General features: G+C 44.0%; 1 protein-coding gene across 2 annotated transcripts in view; it reads left to right on the forward strand.

The window, feature by feature from the left end:
- The window catches only part of NUP188 (nucleoporin 188), a 152,020-nt gene that overhangs the window by 50,487 nt on the left and 82,319 nt on the right, over positions 1-19,214 (forward strand). For both annotated transcript variants that reach the window (XM_082263034.1, XM_082263035.1), the window contains exons 7-9: positions 12,502-12,594; positions 14,847-14,969; positions 15,109-15,320. In XM_082263034.1, coding sequence (XP_082119160.1) covers positions 12,502-12,594; positions 14,847-14,969; positions 15,109-15,320 — 428 coding nt within the window. The remainder of the gene's footprint in view (positions 1-12,501; positions 12,595-14,846; positions 14,970-15,108; positions 15,321-19,214) is intronic.

Consider the following 19,214-nt stretch of genomic DNA (forward strand, 5'->3'; position numbering starts at 1 on the left):
GAAGTTTTAAGATTTATGATTTTAGTGCAAAAACAGTTTTCATTATAATGGCTTTCAAGTTTCCCCGTAAATTACAAATATTGCAGCAGTTATCTAGGGGCAAATGAGACTTGGGGCTTTTTAGATCAGAGGTTTTGCCATTTTCCACTCCTCTTAAATAATGAACCTTTTAGCGCTTTGTGTAACCATATTGCTGAATGCAAGTATCTGGGTTTGGTCATCCAATTGATTTTCCAGGGTTACAAGCCAGTGTTTTGTTCTTTTTCTCTTCCACACATTTTCGTCTTCAGTCATCTGGTGACTTCTTGGCACCTGGCTCAATCGTGTGCCCTCTGGACTTTTGGAACTCATATGGCGCTTTTCCACTGCATGGAACCGAATGGTTTGGCTTGCTTCTGTGCTTTTCCACTGCTGGTACCGCATTGGTACGGTGTAGGAATGGTTCGGTACGGTACGGCAGCGCTTTTCCACTACATGGAACCGAACGGTACGGCTCTCAAAAACAGTACCACCTCGATTGTGGTTCCAAGAGGTACCATACCCGGTACCATATCCCACAATCCTTTGTATGCAGTCACTACTGGCCACTGATTGGTCAGAGAATCGTTGTTATCCCACCCACTTAACTTTAGTACTACTTTAGTGGAAAAGCAAACCATACCGTACTGTACCGAACCGCTCTATCACCGTACCCTGCAGTACCAGCAGTGGAAAAGCAAACCAGGCCAAGCCAGGCTGAGCAGAGCCGAGCCGGTTCTTGCAGTGGAAAAGTTCCAAATAGTCGCCACCCCAATTTTGGCTGTGGAATATGTTTAGGGAATTTACTCCAACCTGTTTACTGTACCAGAACTCCAACGGGGCATTTGACCAATTCTGGGCCTTAGAGCCTTTAAATGCTTACATTCATGTCCCAGAATTCCCGAATGAGTCAATGAAATCTATTTTTGCCTCTCTGCGTAAGGGGGACCTGGGGACTTTCTGCCCTCAGTGGACATAAAGGATGCTTACTTACACATACTCCTCTTTCCAGCACATCAGTGTATGCACAGTGTGTTGCCCTTTCATTTGGCCACTCCTCTGTACCTCAGATGTTCATCAATGATGACTCGATTTCGCTCTTGTGTTATCCTGAGTGTGGACTATCTGAATGATCTTCTCTTGAGGGAATAGTTGGCAAGAACTCTGGAGGATAAAGTGTCTCTGACTTTTCACATGACAAAAGTCACTGCTAATACCAACTCTTTGCTTGGAATATCTGGAGCTGGTCTTGGACACTTCCTAGTCCAGGGTATTCCTTTCCTAAGAAACCTCAAATTTTCCTGTCTGAGTCACATACTTCTGTTCAGGACCCATCCCACTTCTGAATGAGAGGCTTGAGTATTTTTCAATGCAGTTTTGTTGGCCCGTGTCCATTCACAGGATTGCCAAAGTGACGTTCTTCATGGGACAAGTTGATCTTGTCATTGTTATGCTTACCGGGTAAAACAAATGCACCATGGGCTCTGCCAAACTATCGTAATTTTTTGTCCCAAGGAAAGACCCCTTACCCTGCTTCTCAGTTGCATAGTTTGATCCCTACGATACTAAAGTCTTGATAGTCCAATTCCTGGAATGTCTGTCATCGGATGTGGTGGACCTACTTTGCTTGAATTAATCTAGAAGGGTTCACGAAAGAGGTTTCTCTGTAGGACAGATACTTTTTAGCTTGATTTGGGTCTGGACCACCGCTTGGCCCTTGTTACTATAAGAACCAGATTTCTGCTCTTTCCATGCTGCTGTTGGCTTCTCACACTGACCAAGACTTTAAAGAGGTTGTAAACCTTGTGGAGAAAAAAAAAAGGCATAATGAGCTAGTATGCATCGCATACTAGCTCATTATGAAATGCTTCCTTAGAACGAAGCTGTCGCAGCAGCACCCGCATACTGCTCAGATGGCTGACATCTTCCCCGTTGTTTCTTCCAGATTTGCGGCATGGGCTCTGAAGGTCCCGGCACGGTAAGTCGGACCTTCAGAGAGCATGCGCCAATGACGTCATTGCATGCATGCACTTGTAATATCTCCTAAACTGTGTAAGTTTAGGAGATATTCACAGTGCCTACAGGTAAGCCTTTTTTCTCTGTCGCTCATTGACAGACGTAGTCTTCTTGATTCACAAGAACTGGGTTATGTTGTCTCCGCAGGAGCAGGACTAGGCAGAAAGGAAAAACGTTCTGGCTCCACCTTATCCTCCCTCTCTCTGCTACAAGGCATCAGTTTTTTTCTGTCTAGTCAGGAGTAAGGACCTAAGTTCCTTGCTGGGATCTTTTTGGTCCTGGCAAGATTTTTTTTTTAGAAAAAATATTTTTTAGGTAGTTTTCTCCAGTGTTTTTTTCCTGTGAGATCTTCAAGCAAATACGCCGGACTGGGCGACACTAGTGGTCACCCCAGCCGGCCTACGAGCGCGCGCAGACCATTGCATTGCGCTTGGTCGGCCGCGACACATTCAAGTAAGTATGCGGGGCCGGGCGACGGGCTGGATGTTGAGATCCAGTGGTCACCCTGGTTTCTGCCTACGAGCGCGTGCAGACCAGAGCTCCGCGCTGGGTCGGCCGCGACGGAGTCCCATTGGAGGGACTGACCTTGCGAGTTAAAAGTCTCGCTTGGACGCCAGGAACCAGAGAGTCGAGGCGTCCGGAGTGGTCCACAACCCCCCACCCCGGTGGAGAGGGTATTGTGAAGAGAGGGTGCCTGTCGGTTCGGTATGGTGAGTAAACGTTCCCTTTTTTTCCTCGTTATGAGGCAGTATGAATTTTGGGCCCCTCCATACATGGTCAGTATATATCTGACACTAAAAGTCCCCCTTGTAAATACAGTATGTGTTTGGTGGGAAGTGGACTTGGTTTGAGAGCTAACACTCTACCCAGCAGACTGTAGTATTACAGCAGACATAGGAGGTATAATCCTACCTTTAATTGTAGTGTACCTCCTGCAGATCGATAAACCGCCACTTAGCAGAGATGCAGGTGGATGTGCTGGGAAAAACGATTTCGGCAGTCCGCCGCCATTTGGCTGTAGACCGGGTGCATGAATGTCCTCAAGTCACGCCGGCCGCCATGTTTTTGGAGTCTATTGTCTCCCGTATGGGGGCGGCCATGTTTGATGAGCCCAGCTACATCGTGGAGAGCTGGGAACGCCGGAAGGCGTACACAGGGGGCGGAGCCACGTCCTTCTACCCGGGAAAACGAACACAGCTCTTTCCAGTCTGTAAAAGACAGACACTGACTGCAGTTGGTTGGAAACTTCTCTGCATCGGGTGGTGAGCCTTGGGGGTCCCTCTCTCTCTCTGTGGGGATCGAGAAGCAGGTACTCTGAGGGGCGCTATTGCGCTAGGGGGAGACACATAAAAAAAAAAAAAAAAAGAGGTATTTTTTTATTTAAAAAAAAAAAAAAAAAAGTTTTTTGTTTTTTCTGGCAGAGGTGTCCTGAATTAACATGGACCCTGCCACTCATGTATCTCCACCGGATCCCCTCGAGGTGTCTGCAGGATCCTCCAGCACCCCACTGATGGTTGAATCATTGTCAGCTATTATGGAAACTTTTGTGTCCCGGGTGGAAGTGGCTTGTCAGGGACAGGGCGCAAGAAAGCGACCCCCGCCTAACCCCTTATTATCTGAAACTTCGGATTCAGAATCTGAGCCTATTTCTGCAGTTGCAGGTACTTCATCTGGGATTCGTGTCTCGGGTACTGTCTCTTCAGACAGTGAGGAGGATGTTTCGGCATCAGCCATAGCCCGAGAGGAAGCGTTGGTAAACGCACTCATTGTATCTGTTCAAGAAACCTTAAGATTACAGGGTATTCCGTCGGAAATAGCTGAAACTGAAATCCCTTTTGGGACTAAAAAACGCATCAAAGTGACGAAGGTTTTTCCATTGCCCAAATGTTTTGGCAATCCAATCAAAGAAGAATGGAGTCTGCCAAAACGCACCTCTGCTATTTCTAAACGCATTAACAGGCGTTATCCGTTTGAGGAAACCCTCATTAAGAAATGGACAGAACCACCTGTGGTGGATTCACCAATTGCTAGATTGAATAAAGCCACGGTTATTCCTCTAGAAGACGCTCCGTCTTTTAAAGATCCAGTGGATCGCAAGATAGAAGCTATGTCTCGCACCATGTTTTCCTTGATTGGATCAGCTTTCAGACCAATAATTGCTATTGGTCTGGTTTCGCAGACTGTAACTGAATGGACCAAGTGGTTACGCCGGGACTTAGAAGAGGTCCCTCAGGCGGTATCAGATTTGTTGGAACAAATGATACAGGGGTTACAGTTTGTGTGTGATGCGGCGTTGGACGCCACTCCATTATTGGCGCGAGCATCAGTTTCAGCAGTGGTTCTCAGGCGTACACTGTGGCTAAAAGGTTGGTTAGCCGACCAAGGTTCCAAAAAAGCATTGACTAATATCCCCTTTTTAGGAGAGCGTCTATTTGGAGCCAACTTAGATGAGATCATTAAGGATCTCACGGGTGGAAAGAGCACCTTTTTACCGCAAAATGTTAAGGGTAAAGGAACTCGTCAAAGACGAGGGCCTTCTTTCTCTGCTCACAAAAAGTTTTTTCGTCCCGCGGGTGAAAAAATGAAGTCCTCCAAAGCTCCTTCAGGAGGCTTCAGGGGACGTTGGTCGGGCAAGCAAAAGCCCGCCCCCTCCAGACCTGAAGATAAATCGTCCAAAGCCTGAAGGTGCGCCCCCACCCATAATTGGGGTGGGGGGACGTCTTCGCCGGTTCCCGGATCCATGGCTTTCCAGAATCCCGGACAAGTGGGTTTGCAAAGTCATAAGGTCAGGGTACAAGATCGAGTTTCGATCTCTCCCACCGGCGCGATTCTTCCCTTCCAATATCGGACTATCCCCGGATCGTTTAGAAGATCTGCGGAGAGCAGTCACGGATATACTACAACAAGGAGTGGTAGTCCACGTTCCTTGGACAGAACGTTTTCAAGGGTTTTATTCAAACCTATTTACAATACCCAGGAAAGAGGGCAAAGTGCGTCCAATTCTGGACTTAAGGGCACTCAATTCCTTTCTCAACATAAGGAAATTCAAGATGGAATCCATTCGCACAGTAGCAGCCTTCCTGCATCCAGGGGATGTCCTAGCGTCCATAGACATCTAGGACGCCTATCTTCACATTCCCATTTTCGCAGGACATCAGCGGTTTCTACGCTTTTCCGTAGAAGAGAACCACTATCAGTTTGTGGCGTTACCTTTCGGTCTCGCCACGGCTCCTCGGGTCTTCACGAAGGTGTTGGCCCCAATGTTGGCACTACTGCGCCAAAGAGGCATATCGATTCTAGGTTACCTAGACGATCTCCTGCTTCATGCAGAGTCTCCTCAGACCCTGCTACAAAACATAGAAATTACTATAATTTCTTTACAGGAATTCGGGTGGCTGGTGAACCAGCAAAAGTCATTTCTGGTTCCCACCCAGAGGCTCGAATATCTGGGTCTAATTCTAGACACAGTCAGGTCAAGAGTTTTCCTTCCGGTAGGGAAACTCCGGAAGATTCAATCAGCAGTCCAGTTGTTACTATCCAACAGCTGGTCTTCTCTTCGAACTTGCATGAGGGTTCTGGGGTTGATGGTGGCTTCCTTCGAAGCAGTCCCATTTGCCCAGTCCCATACCCGAATTCTTCAGCAAGAGATTCTTCTCAGATGGAATCGGAATCCGGAATCCCTGGACAATCGGATCCGATTGAGCAAACAGACCAGAGAGTCTCTGGTCTGGTGGCTTCGGTCTCCGATGCTCAGCCAGGGAAAGTCATTTCTGCCAATATATTGGACGATAGTGACCACGGATGCCAGTCTATCCGGATGGGGAGGAATTCTCGGTCAGTTATCTGTCCAGGGACTTTGGTCCCTGGAAGAATCCAGGTTGCCGATAAATGTATTGGAACTGAGAGCGATCAGACTTTGTCTGATTCACTGGACCGTGCAGCTCCAGGGCAGCCCGGTTCGGATCCAGTCGGACAACGCTACGGCCGTGGCTTATGTCAATCACCAGGGGGGCACCAAGAGTGTCCGAGCGGCCAAAGAAGTGGCTTGCATTCTTCGCTGGGCGGAACGATTTGTTCCAGCTATCTCTGCGGTGTTCATTCCGGGGGTGGAGAATTGGCAGGCAGATTATCTCAGCCGTCAGACTCTGGATCAGGGGGAATGGTCCCTCCATCCAGAAGTTTTCCACCAGTTGTGCCTACGGTGGGGCACCCCGGATGTGGATCTGTTGGCATCACGATTCAACAGGAAAGTACAGAGATTCGTGGCTCACTCCCGCGATCCTCTAGCAGAGACCGAAGACGCACTGATCGCACCGTGGGGGCAATACCAGCTAATGTATGCCTTCCCTCCTCTCGGGTTACTGCCAAGACTTCTTCGCAGGATAGAGGAGGAAGGAATTCCAGTAATCCTGGTAGCTCCGGACTGGCCTCGCCGAGCTTGGTACGCCGACGTGGTCAGACTGGTGGCGGACGTCCCGTGGAGACTTCCTCTCAGGGAGGACCTACTGTCTCAGGGACCGATCTTCCATCCTGCTTTATGATCGCTGGCTTTAACGGCCTGGCTATTGAGACCCAGGTGCTGAAGGACAAGGGATTGTCAGCTTCAGTTATTCCTACTCTAGTTAAAGCAAGGAAAGCGACTTCCAGAAAGATTTATCATCGTACATGGAAGTCCTACATTGCATGGTGTGAACCTCTGGGGTTCCACCCACGTTCTTATTCGGTTAGTCGAATATTAGCTTTTCTTCAACAAGGGGTTGAGCAGAAACTGGCCTTGAGCACTATCAAGGGTCAGGTCTCAGCATTAGCTATCTTCTTTCAGAAGCCTTTGGCTACTCATTCCTTGGTGCGGAATTTCATCCAGGGGGTGCGACATCTGGCTCCGCCAGTGCGCGCGCCGTTACCACCCTGGGATCTTAATTTAGTATTGTCGGTTCTTCAGAAACCTCCCTTTGAAGATATTAGGGAGATTCCTCTACCTACGTTGTCCCAGAAGGTGGCCTTCTTGGTGGCTATCACTTCTGCACGCAGGGTGTCAGAACTGGCCGCTTTATCTTGTCGTTCCCCATATCTGGTGGTTCATAGAGATAAGGTGGTTCTTCGTCCGAATCCATCCTTCCTACCAAAAGTGGTTTCAGAATTTCATCTGAATGAAGAAATTGTATTACCTTCCCTGTGTCCTAAGCCCAGTCATCCTCGGGAGTTTGCTTTACACTCCCTGGATGTGGTCCGGGCGATCAGGGTATACTTGAAAACGACAGACTCGTTTCGCAAGACGGATTCACTTTTTGTGATCCCGGATGGACCCAAAAAGGGGTTGCCTGCATCTGCCGCGACTATTTCCAAATGGATCAGACAGACGGTGGTACAGGCTTATTCTATTAAGGGTTCGGGAGCCCCCGTTCCCTGTTAAGGCGCACTCCACTCGGGCACTTAGTGCGTCATGGGCCTTTCGCCATCAGGCGTCAGTGGTCCAGGTGTGCAAGGCGGCTACCTGGTCGTCGGTGCATACCTTTACAAAACATTATAAAGTTGATGTAATGGCATCGTCTGATGCCTCGTTTGGCCGCAAGGTTTTGCAGGCCGCCATTTGAGGAGACCAGTGGTCTGCCTCGAGGGTTTTTTTTTTTTCCGTTGGAAATTTTCATTTGAGTCTCATTCTTTGTTTATAATGAGCCTTTAAAACTTCTAGTTTGGCACCGGTTGGGCCTTCTAGATTGGATTTTGATTTCGGTCAATCCCACCCCTCATTTGTGGCACTGCTTCTGGATGTCCCAGTTCTTGTGAATCAAGAAGACTACGTCTGTCAATGAGCGACAGAGAAAATCAGATTTTTGTAAGATCTTACCGTAAAATCCTTTTCTCTTAGCTCATTGACAGACGTAGTACCCGCCCCTCTATCGTTGGGTTGGGTTAAATTCTCTGTTGCTGCTTTGTGACAGAACTGATGCCTTGTAGCAGAGAGAGGGAGGATATACCCTCAGGGACTGCCCCTAAGGTGGAGCCAGAACGTTTTTTTCTTTCTGCCTAGTCCTGCTCCTGCAGAGACAACATAACCCAGTTCTTGTGAATCAAGAAGACTACGTCTGTCAATGAGCTAAGAGAAAAGGATTTTACGGTAAGATCTTACAAAAATCCGATTTTTTTTTTTTTTATAGGCTTACCTGTAGGTACAACTAAAGAAGAAGGCTTTACTTCCTCTTTAATAAACAAGGTCTCATGTGGTTCTTCAAAATCAAATCCACAAGATTTGAATTTGATCCTTTTGGTGCTTTGGAAGCCTCCTTGTAAACCTATCAGAGATCTTTCTCTCTGCTTTGACTCGAAATCTAGTTCTCCTGGTTGCTATCATTTCAGCTATATGAGTGCTAAGAGGTTACAGTAAAAACCCACCTTGGCTTACATAAAAATAATCCCTCCTTATATAATCTTTTGAGGAAGTTGATTGAGAAAATGCTTTGGGAGGGGCCAAAGCATAGTGACGTCACGTATCGGTATGCATGCACACCTAGGACTGCAAGTGTGGCATGCAGAGACCTTTTCTTGTTTGATCGATTATTTCGTAGTGTTGGGTAAGGACTTGCTTTTGGGTGTTTTTTTTTTTTTTTAATTTTATATAAAGTACGGTTAAGTGTTATGCTCCCCCTTCTATTATATCACTTTTCCACATCACTGGAGCTGGTGAGATCAAAAACTGTAAAGAAAGTGGGAGTGTACATTGTCATTTATGGCTGGAATACCATTAAGCTTTCTTGACCTACTTATTAATTTAGGTGGTCGATTGGGCTTTATGAGTTAACCCTTCTAAGGGGTTGAGTACTGTATGTCTCTGGAGGCATCCTCATCTAGTTTTTTTTTTTTTTTTTTTTCCGAAGCACTGGTTGGAGTGATGAATATTGAAATCAATAGGATATAGCACTGTTTTTGTGTTTTGAAGTATGGACCTTGCAATTTGCCCTAATTTATACTGATATCACAGACATAACAATGATACTGTAATTTTATATGCACTTTATTTCATATATGGCTCTTTATGAATTATTAGAATATTTTTTTATTTTATAGATTATATATTTGCCACTTTACAAAATTTTATGGGGAAATATTGATGTGGAATTTTATAGTGCTTTTAACCTCTTTTATCATATATTTATATCCTGTGGTACGTTTAGGAAGGAGGAGAGCAGATCTATAATATTTGAAATCAGCTAGACGAACTGACAGCTTTATCCTTCAAGGAATCCTTTTTGGTCCTGCTTAAGAAAAAGGTTTTCTTGAGGCCTTGACCTTTTTACTTTCCAAGGTGATCTCTACATTTTGTCTAAGGGCTCTTTCACACGGGCGTTCCGTATGTCCGTATATCACCCCATCCATTTGTGGGTGATATACGGACATAATGCATGTCAGTGGGGTTGCGGATGCCAGCGGATGAACATCCGCTGACATCCAATTTGCGTCCTTTCAGTTCTGTTCCGTTTTTTGGAACGGAACAGAACCCTATTTTTCTTCCATTAAAAAAACGGAACGGATGCAAAATCGGATGTCAGCGGTGTCATCCGCTGACATCGGCAATCCCCATAGACATGCATTATGTCCGTATATCATCCGCAAACGGATTGGATGATATGCAGACATACGGAGCGGATGACACAAGTGTCATCCGTGTCCGTGAAAAAAAAAATTGCCGCAGCGGAAGAAGAAATCGGAGCGGCCGTGTGAAAGAGCCCTAGTCAGGACATTGTTGTTAGTTTGTATCTAGCGCCAGTTCACGAGAGGTAGATTTCTCTCCATTCTTTGGATGTGGTTTGGGCTGTGTTATGGCAGGAATACACGGTTCGAATATCGCCCGATCGTTCGACCACCGACCAACGAAACAGTGTTCGTTGGTCAAAACGTCGCCAACATTAAACAATCAAAAAAAAATTGTTTAAAGAGCAATCGATTACATATGTAATAATGAACCAAATGAAAATGAACCTTTTTTGATTTTTTTAATTTTTTTTTATTGCCAATTTTAATATATATCAGAAAGTGTTAAATACTGCTTTATTTAAAAATAGTCCTTTACAAACATTGTAATCGTTTATACTGTGACACATTTCAATAGATAATACATTAAATTAATACAAGACTTGTTAAATCTTTATTTAATATTTTATTTTATATTCCATTATATATTTTTGCTGAGATTTATTTTGCCTTGTTTGGAGTTTTTCTTTCGTGTTTACGAAAATTCTTAAACTTGAACACTGCTTCCGGGTCGCCAACTATTTCCGGTCATGCGTGATGATGTTCTATAGATTTTATACTGACGACCTTCACACCAACGAATAGAATATCGTTCGTTCGCAAACGATACGACAGAATTTATCAATTTTTTCAACCGGTTCTTTTGGTTCACAATATCGATAGCGGGTATTGATTGCTGGGCATTAATGAGAAGAAAATCAACCGTTCGTTCCCTGAACGGAAATTTTCGTACGATTTTCTTATCGTGTATTCCTGCCATTAATGTATTTCCTTGCCCGCACTTTAATTCTGCAAGGCTGATTTTCATTTTGTCATTCTGGATGTGCCCAGGCTTCTAGTTCCACCGTATCTCATTGGCTTAAAAAGACCATTGTGCAAGTCTGTGACTTGAAGGATCCTGTTCTTCCTTTTCTAGTCAATGTTTACTTCAAAACGCCTGTTAATGCTCCTTGGGCATTTTTCCATCAGGTCTCTGTTTCTCAGATTTGCAAGGCTGCCACTTCAGGGCTTCAGTTCACATATTTTATAGTTTTTCCAGATGGACATTGTAGCCTCTTCTGATAATCCCCTTTGGGTGTAAGGACCTTCAGGCAGCTCTATGAGCTTCAGGCAGTTTACAATTCTGTGGGGTTTTTTTTGTGTTTGCTATGTTGTTTATTCCTAAGTTGTCTGCTTATGGATGTCCTGAAAGTGAGTGACTTCCTTTATCCCCCAATTGGCGAGCAGAGAAAATCTGGTTTTTGTACTCCTGGTGTAAAGTTATGCCAGCAGAGGGACACCGGTCCCACCCCCTGTTGTTATTACCCTGCTTTTAGTGGTGCTTTGCTACTGAACTGTGACATGCTGCTAGTTGGAGGTATTATAGCCTGGGATGGCAAAATTTTTTTTTGTTTGCCATTGTCCAGTCCTCCTTATGCTGGCAGTATAACCCAAAGATCTGACTTTGTGTCCCTCAAGAATAATGTTTTTTTCAAGGAAGACAAAAGTCCTGGTATTCTGTGGATGACCAGTGGCCTCACATTTTTGCTTAGTTACAGAGGTTTTCTTTCTTCAAACGGCTTAAAGTGTATATAGCACCCTCTTAGATAGGTGCTAGGCAGGTAAAATATAGTTTGCTCTGTCTGCTTATCAGGGGAGCCTGATTGTTAGTTTTGCCTGTTGCATGTGTCCATGTGAGATTCATCTGGTCTAAGGCAGTGTCCCCACTGTGTCCAATAAGGAGGCCTGTTTTACAGTGGAGGAAACCCAGCCAGTGACACACAGGCTTTTGTAGCTGTCCCAGTGGGTTGGCACAGACAGTGGTGCATCCTGGGATGGCAATAAAAGTCAAGGGCACATGTGGCAGGGGGTCTTAGGGAGGAAAGCCAAGTCCCAGAAGGAGGGTATGGCTGTCTCTCCTTCTGCAGCTGTGAAAGATGGTCACAGGTAGTCGGCCTGGTGAACCTGAAGGTGTGGCTGAACCCAGAGGTCCAGTGGAGTTTGGAGGCAACAGTGACTCTGAAAAAACAGTGTCCGTGAGTACAGAGGAACTTGCCCGGGGGTCTGCCAGGAAGGGGACCACTCCAGAAGCTAGGGTCAGTGGACGGGTGTCAGCACACAGGCATTGAGAGAAAAGGGGGTGCCAGTTTCAGAACTCTAAAGAGAATATTTACACAGGAACATTTTAAAGTACCTTCATTTAGTGGCAAAGTGAAGCAGCGGCCTTGCTGCATTCTACAGTAAGCTGTCCCTCAGATTGTGAATAGGTAATAGTTGGAGTATCCCACTCATCCCTTCTCCTATCCAAGTTCTCAATAAAACCACAAAAGCCAACATCCTCTGTATTGATTATTGACGGAGCCAAGAACATTTAATGCTGTTATCTGCTGTCCGGTGCTAAGGGTAACGCAGGGGAATCCAGAAGGTGTAATTCTCAGCAGTCCTCTAGGGGGCAGTGCTACATGTAGAAGGGAAGGAATGCACTCTGGTGGTGGGAGTGCGGCAGTGCAGGTTGAGCTCGTCTGCCGCCCACCCCCGGCCATGAGACCCGGCCCCCAACAGGCGACGGACAGGCTTTGATCCGCAGCGTGGGGTTTTAACACTTCCCTATAATAACAAAAATTGTGGAAAAATGTTTTGGCCTTGGAAATACTTTAAAGGCTACCTTTTTTTAAAATGTGTGCTTTGGGTTGGGTGATTATAGCTCTTTTTAATTTTGAATATGCTTTCACAATTTAGTTGGCGGAATATTACTATGAAGACAGGATGTGTATGCTGCGATGTGTCCTACATTTGCTGACTTATTTTCAGGATGAAAAACACCCTTATAAGGTAAAAAGCATGTTAACCGTATTTTATGTCTATCGTGTACACATATTTTTCCCATGTATGAATTTGTACCAACATTATGTGCCATTATTATGTCCTTTTTGTCTGCTTTATGTTCAGCACCAGAGTGTTACATTGCTTCTTGAAAGTAAGGTTTTACAGAATGCTGTGATACTTGCACTTATTTTTCAATTGTTCCCAAGGGACACAGCCTAACTGATGGTAGTGTATGGCTTGCATATATTAAGCAGAGCAGAAGAGTTAGTGCTCTCCTGTTGGCGTCACCAATGCCTAGGACGCTGGCTGTTCTATTTCTGGATGGTGTCTTAAGCCTGGTACACACTTAATAGTTTTTTTTTTTTTTTGTTCAACCCAAAAAAAAACCGTGACCGCTCTAGTCAGAGCTGCTACACTTACAGTCCGATGTTAGTACAGCAATCTTCCCTGCTGAGCTGTTGTGTTCTGACAGGCCCCCCTAAGAACACTCAGTGCTCGCAGCCAACGGGAGTCGGTCGGCTGTTGGTTTTCCAGCATGCTCATCCGACAGGAGCAAGCCAAATGGCTGGCTTCTGTCGGACTGGCTGACATACACATGGGCTGAATGTCGGCCGGATTTTATTGAGCTGGCCAATATCTCCTGACATTCGGCCTGTGTGTGCTAGACATAAGAAGCGCAATTTGAGGATCTTTTTCAGGTCTAAGATTGTCCTTAGCTAGGCTTACAATTTTACTTTTCCTTATAACTATTACAAGCACTTATCTACCAGCATTTGTGTTATCCCCTTCCTACGGCTCCCCTTGGTTTCTAGACCTGGAGGGTCAACTGAAGAAACACAACCCTATTTCCACTAATAGGAGTCTCATATTCTCATATTGCCTTATCCTACACTTAATGCGGTAGTATACTCAAAGGAAAAAAAAAAAAAAACCCTGCAAGACAAAGGCATAATGAGCTAGTATGCATCGCATACTAGCTCATTATGAAAAACGTACCTTAGAACGAGGCCCCGACACAGACCCCCGGACACCAAAAGCTAATGGGGACTTTAGTGCCACCCACGCTCAGGTTTGCCAAGTAACTGACAATGTGAGCCATGATGTCTGTTGGTACCCGTGGCCTAAGTTGGGAGAACACTACTACTTCTCTGCAGTCAGACCACCCTCATGGTCATGTGGGGTGGGAAATCCCATCACCCAGACTGTATTTTAGCCATCCATTTGTACCCAACTATCCAGAAATGGTATGGTGGAATATCCAAATGAAATGTTTGACTAGATGTTGGTCCTAGTAAGTCCTAGCATTTAGACTGTGCCGATATTAACTGTGTACCAATGTGCATTAATAGCCACCTAAAATGCTACATTATTACAATAAATCAGTCCAAGGTGTGCTGTGTGTGTAAAAAAAAAAAATCACGCGTGCTCTAATCAAACAAAAAGGAAAACACATGTGTCTTCACTCCTCAGTGCCCTTCCTTCACACACCGCACTCACCAGACGTTGTTGACTTATTTAAAAAAAAAAAGAAATAAAACTAGACTTTCTCAGCCAATGTGCCATGCGTTAGGTCCCCCGCCAATGTGGTCAATGCTCCGCTGTTCCTTTTTAAGGTCCATGCGTTGGCCGCCAATGTGGTCTAAAAGCTCCTCTGTCCCTTTAGTATTCTTAGTAGCAGCAGGAATTATACAGCAGAACCATCAAGAGAAAAATAGGAAAGTCCCTTATGGTGTAATATATTTAAATCCAAATATAAAATAGTAGTGCACTTACTTAGCATTACAAAGCTTAAGCTTGAAAATGAAACCACCGCTATGCTCTTCAGCATGCATTCCATGGAAGCGGAGGTGACGTCACTGAAAGCCCCGCTTACGTGTTTGATCATCTGAATGCAGACATCCTGAGGTCTTCCTTAGTACAGGACTTGATTTATTGGACTGGGACATTATGTCTGTCTGACAACTGATTTTTGTTTAGTTTGTTTTTAGAAATGTTTTTTTTTTTTTTTAAATACAAACATATTTTGTTCACTATTTGCGTGGGTGTACTATAATATTACATAGGAAGGCTGCTTGTCAGTCGATTTACTTTCCAAGCCAATGGGCCATGTATTTTACAGCACAAATTTGGCTCAAATTGATTTGTATTCTACATCTTGTGTAAAATGAGGAAAAATACATAACATTGACTGTATATTATATTCTTACATCATACGAATACCTGTTGGATTTCTTTTTTTAAATCATTTCACCCTGTAGAAAGAGTTTAATGAGTGCATGGATATGCTGGAAGAGAGGGATCTAATTGGAAAATATATAAAAAAATTTGAGGAGCTCAGCAAAGAAGATGCACCTACATGGGAAACTCATGGGAACCTCATGGTATGTATCCGTTTTATTTTTTTATGCTGTATTAAGTTGACATTTTCATATTATAGTTTAGGCTTATTACCAGCAATTCCTCCATCAATCCTACATTGCTTATTTATTTCTGCTCTTTTCCCATGTGTGTTGTGTACAGACTGAACGCCAGGTGTCCCGCTGGTTCATGCAGTGTCTCCGGGAGCAGGCCATGTTGCTGGAGATTATTTTCTTGTACTATGCCTATTTTGCAATTCCTCCTGCCAATCTTCTGTTACTTACTAAACTCTTCACGGAGCAAGGCTTTGGACGTCGGCAGCAAAATCGCCACTTGGTTGAACAAAGCCTCGATCCCCTAATAGACAGAATTGGGTAAGGACTTGTTAATCACTTATGTTATAAAGCAGGGGTCTTCAAACTGTGGTCCTCCAGTTGTTCAGGAACTACATTTCCCATCATGCCTAGTCATGTTTGTGACTGTCATTGTTTTACAATGCCTCATTGGATGTGTGGTTCCGCAACAGCTGGAGGGCCGTAGTTTGAGGATCCCTGTTATAAAGTCATTCCAAGATTTGAGTATTAGCAAGGTCCTGGTTGTTCAGCCACTATATACTTTTTATATAATCTTTTCTGTTTCCTAACTCTGTGTGCCCGTGTGTGCGTTTTATAAAACAAATGCCGTCTATACCTGATTTCAGAGTAGCACTCACGTGACCGGCCGCCTCTCTCCATCTGACAGCTGCAGCTGGAGAGGCCAAAAATCCCGTTGACGTCAGTTGAGGCGGCTGGTCACGTTTTTACACTGTCCCTTTAATTTTTTGATCACTTTTATTCCTATTACAAGGAGTGTAAACATCCCTTGTAATAAGAATGACAGGTCCTCTTTATGGAGAGATCTGGGGTCAAAAAGACGCCATATCTCTCCTTCCGCAAAATTATTATTTTTTTTATCTTTTGCGTTAAAAAAAAACAAAAAAAACCCCTAAAAACGTGATTACTTCCGCCTTAGACTGGAAGTGACATCATATCCAGGGTCTTATTGACTCCAGCTGTCTCTATACAGAGAACTTGTCATGCCTTATTTCTATTACAAGGGATGTTTACTTTTCTTGTAATAGGAATAAAAGTGATCAAAACAAAAAATTAAGAGCCGGTTCACATTGCCGCGACTTGTCAGCCTGACAAGTCGCGGTTCATTGACCTCTACAGGACCTGTTCTAATCGGAGCGACACAAATCGCTCCGACTTAGAAAAAGGGTCCTGTACTACTTCGGGGCGACCTTGGAGTGAATTGCATAGACTTCCATTATGTGAAGTCCCTGCAAGTCGCTCCGAAGTCGTGGTGCATTGTTATGCACAAGTCGCCCCCGAAGTAGTAAGGAGTCGTGTCGCCCCAGTGTGAACCGACTCTTAAGGGACCATATAAAAATATATACAACAAAATATATAAATTTTAAAGCGCTCCTGTCCCCTACATACAAAGGTCGCGCCCACATATGTAAACGCCATTTGCACCACATGTGAGGTATCGCCACAAATGTTATGGTGAGAGCAATAATTTTAGTGCTAGACCTCCTCTAACTAACTATAAACCAGTAACCTTTGAAATTTTTTAAAGCATTGCCTATGAAGATTTCTAACCACTTCCCACCCAAGGACGTACCTGTACATCTTGGGTTTCAGTGGTTATACCGGGATGATGCCTACACCTACAGGCATCATCCCGGTATCATTCTTTTCAGCCAGCAATTCTGTATAATGCAGAAGTGATCGGAATACCTAATTAGCCACTCGATCACTTCTGCGGGTGGCAGAATGGGATAATGCCCCTCCTGCCGCTGCTGTCTCTCCCAGGCTCTCCGGTCCCATCGTGGAGGCCGGGAGCGACACGGCCGGCGGCAATGACTGCCCTGTACAGAGAGACATCATTCACCTGTCACGGCCCATGCTGTCACAAGGGATGTTGTTCATCCCTTGTGATAGCAATAAAGTTAGTACTACTGTAAAAAAAAAAAAATAATAAATAATGATTTTTTTGTATTAAATAAAAAAATTTGAAGCACCCCTGTCCCACCATGCTTACGCACAAATGCAAGCGCATATGTAAACGGTGATCGCACCACACCTGTGAGGTATTTTCGTGAACGTCAGAGTGAGAGCAATAATTCTAGCACCAGACCTCCTGTGCCACTCTAAACTGGTAACCTGTAAAGTCATTTAATTCGTGGGCTATGGAGAAATTTAAGCAGACACAATTTTAAAGCGTGACGTTAGGTATCTATTTACTTGGTTTAATATCTTTCACATTATACAAAAAAATTGGGCTAACTTTACTGTTTTGTTTTGAAATTCACTAATGTTTTTTTTTTTCCAAAAAAATTTCCAAAAACCGCTGCGCAAATACCATGTGACATAAAAAATTGCAACACACGCCATATTAGTCTAAAGGTTCTCTTCTCAAAAAAAATAAAAAAAAATATATATATATATAAACTGTTGGCGCTATATAAATCCTGTATGATAATAAAAATATATATATATATATAAAATGTTTGGGGGTTCTAAGTACTGTAGTTTTGCGCCATTCCACAAGTGTGCGCAATTTCAAAGCGTGAGATGTTGGCTATCTGTTTTACTCGGCGTAACATCATCTTTTATATTTTCCCACAAATTGAGACATATATTGTGTTTTTTTGCGTTAAAATTCATTAAAGTGTACTTTTTCCCAAAAAATTACTGCGCAAATACAGTGTGACATAAAAAAATTACAATGACCGCTATTTTATTCTCTAGGGTCTCTTCTAAAAAAATCCACAGTTGGTATAGAAAAGAATCGCCCCCTTTTTTAAAATCACATTTTGTTGCTTTGGAGCCTGAAATGAAGACAGACACAGTTTTTGCTTTATCCAGTTGTATTTATTCAGTGTAACTTATAACATCCAAGTGCAAGACATACTGTAACACCAACATGTCAGAAAAAAAATAACTGAAATAAAAAACAGAATCACTGGGTTGAAAAAAGGAGCACGCCCTCCTAAAAATTACTTGTAAACTCAATCTTGTGTAGCTAATCACCTTCTCAATGGCACACAAAGCCGTTTGAACTTTCAACTGTGATCAGCTGTGGTCATTTTGATTAGCCCATCATGAAAAAAAGCTTTCCTGGAGCATTTCAGTCCCTGGTAGTGCACCTGAAGCAAACCATCAACTATGGGTGGCAAGGCACTGCCAAAAGATCTCCGGGATAAGGTTGTGGACAGGCACGAGTCAGGAGATGGATACAAAAAAAATGTCAAAAGCTTAATTAATACCTAGAAAGAAGAAAAGTGAAGTCTATTATTAGGAAGTGGAAGGTATTTAGTACAACACAGCCCCTCCCTGGATCAGGACGTCGCTCCAAACTGGATGAAAGAACCAGAAGGAAAATGGTCAGAGAGGCTACAAAGAGGCCTACAGCAACTCTGAAGCAGTTGCAGGAATTTATGACAAAAAGGTTTTGTTTTCCTGCGACAACAATATCACAAATTCTCTACATATGTGGCTTGTATGGGAAGGTTGCAAGAAGAAAGCCACTCCTCAAGAAAGGCCACATGCAGTCATGACTTGGCTTTGCCAAAACGCACCTTGAAGAATCTTAGGCCACATGGAAAAAGGTGTTATTGTCGGATGAGACTAAAATTGAATATTTGACCTGAACACCAAACGATTTGTCTGGCGAAAATGCAATACAGCTCACCATCCAAATAACACCGTTCCTACAGTAAAACATGGAGGTGGTAAATATCCTGTTATGGGGGTGTTTTTCTCTGCAGCAGGGACTGGAGCACTTGTCAGGATTGAAGGGAAAATAGGTGGGGCAAAATACCATCAAATTCTTGAGGAAAATCTGCTGCCCTCTGCCAGATAGTTGTCAATGGGAAGAAGGTTTACCTTTTCAGACATGACAATGACCCAAAGCACACAGCAAACATGACCACACAGAGGTTGGAGGAGAAAAAAGTGAATGCCCTTGCATGGCCTAGTGAAAGGCCAGACTTAAACCCCCATTGAAAATCTGTGCAATGACTTGAAGACTGCAGTCCACAAACGGTCACCGTCAAATTTAACTGAACTTGAGCAGTTCTGCAAAGAAAAGTGAGCAGATATTGCAAAGTTAGTAGAGACATATCCCAACATATTAACCATTTCACGACCACCCTATAGCTGTTTTACTGCTAAAGGTCAGCTGCTGTGTGCCGGATTTGGTATATATACGCAATTTCCACA

This window comes from Pelophylax lessonae (genome assembly GCF_965119305.1).
Source record: "Pelophylax lessonae genome assembly, chromosome: 7".
Taxonomy (NCBI): Eukaryota; Metazoa; Chordata; class Amphibia; order Anura; family Ranidae; genus Pelophylax; species Pelophylax lessonae.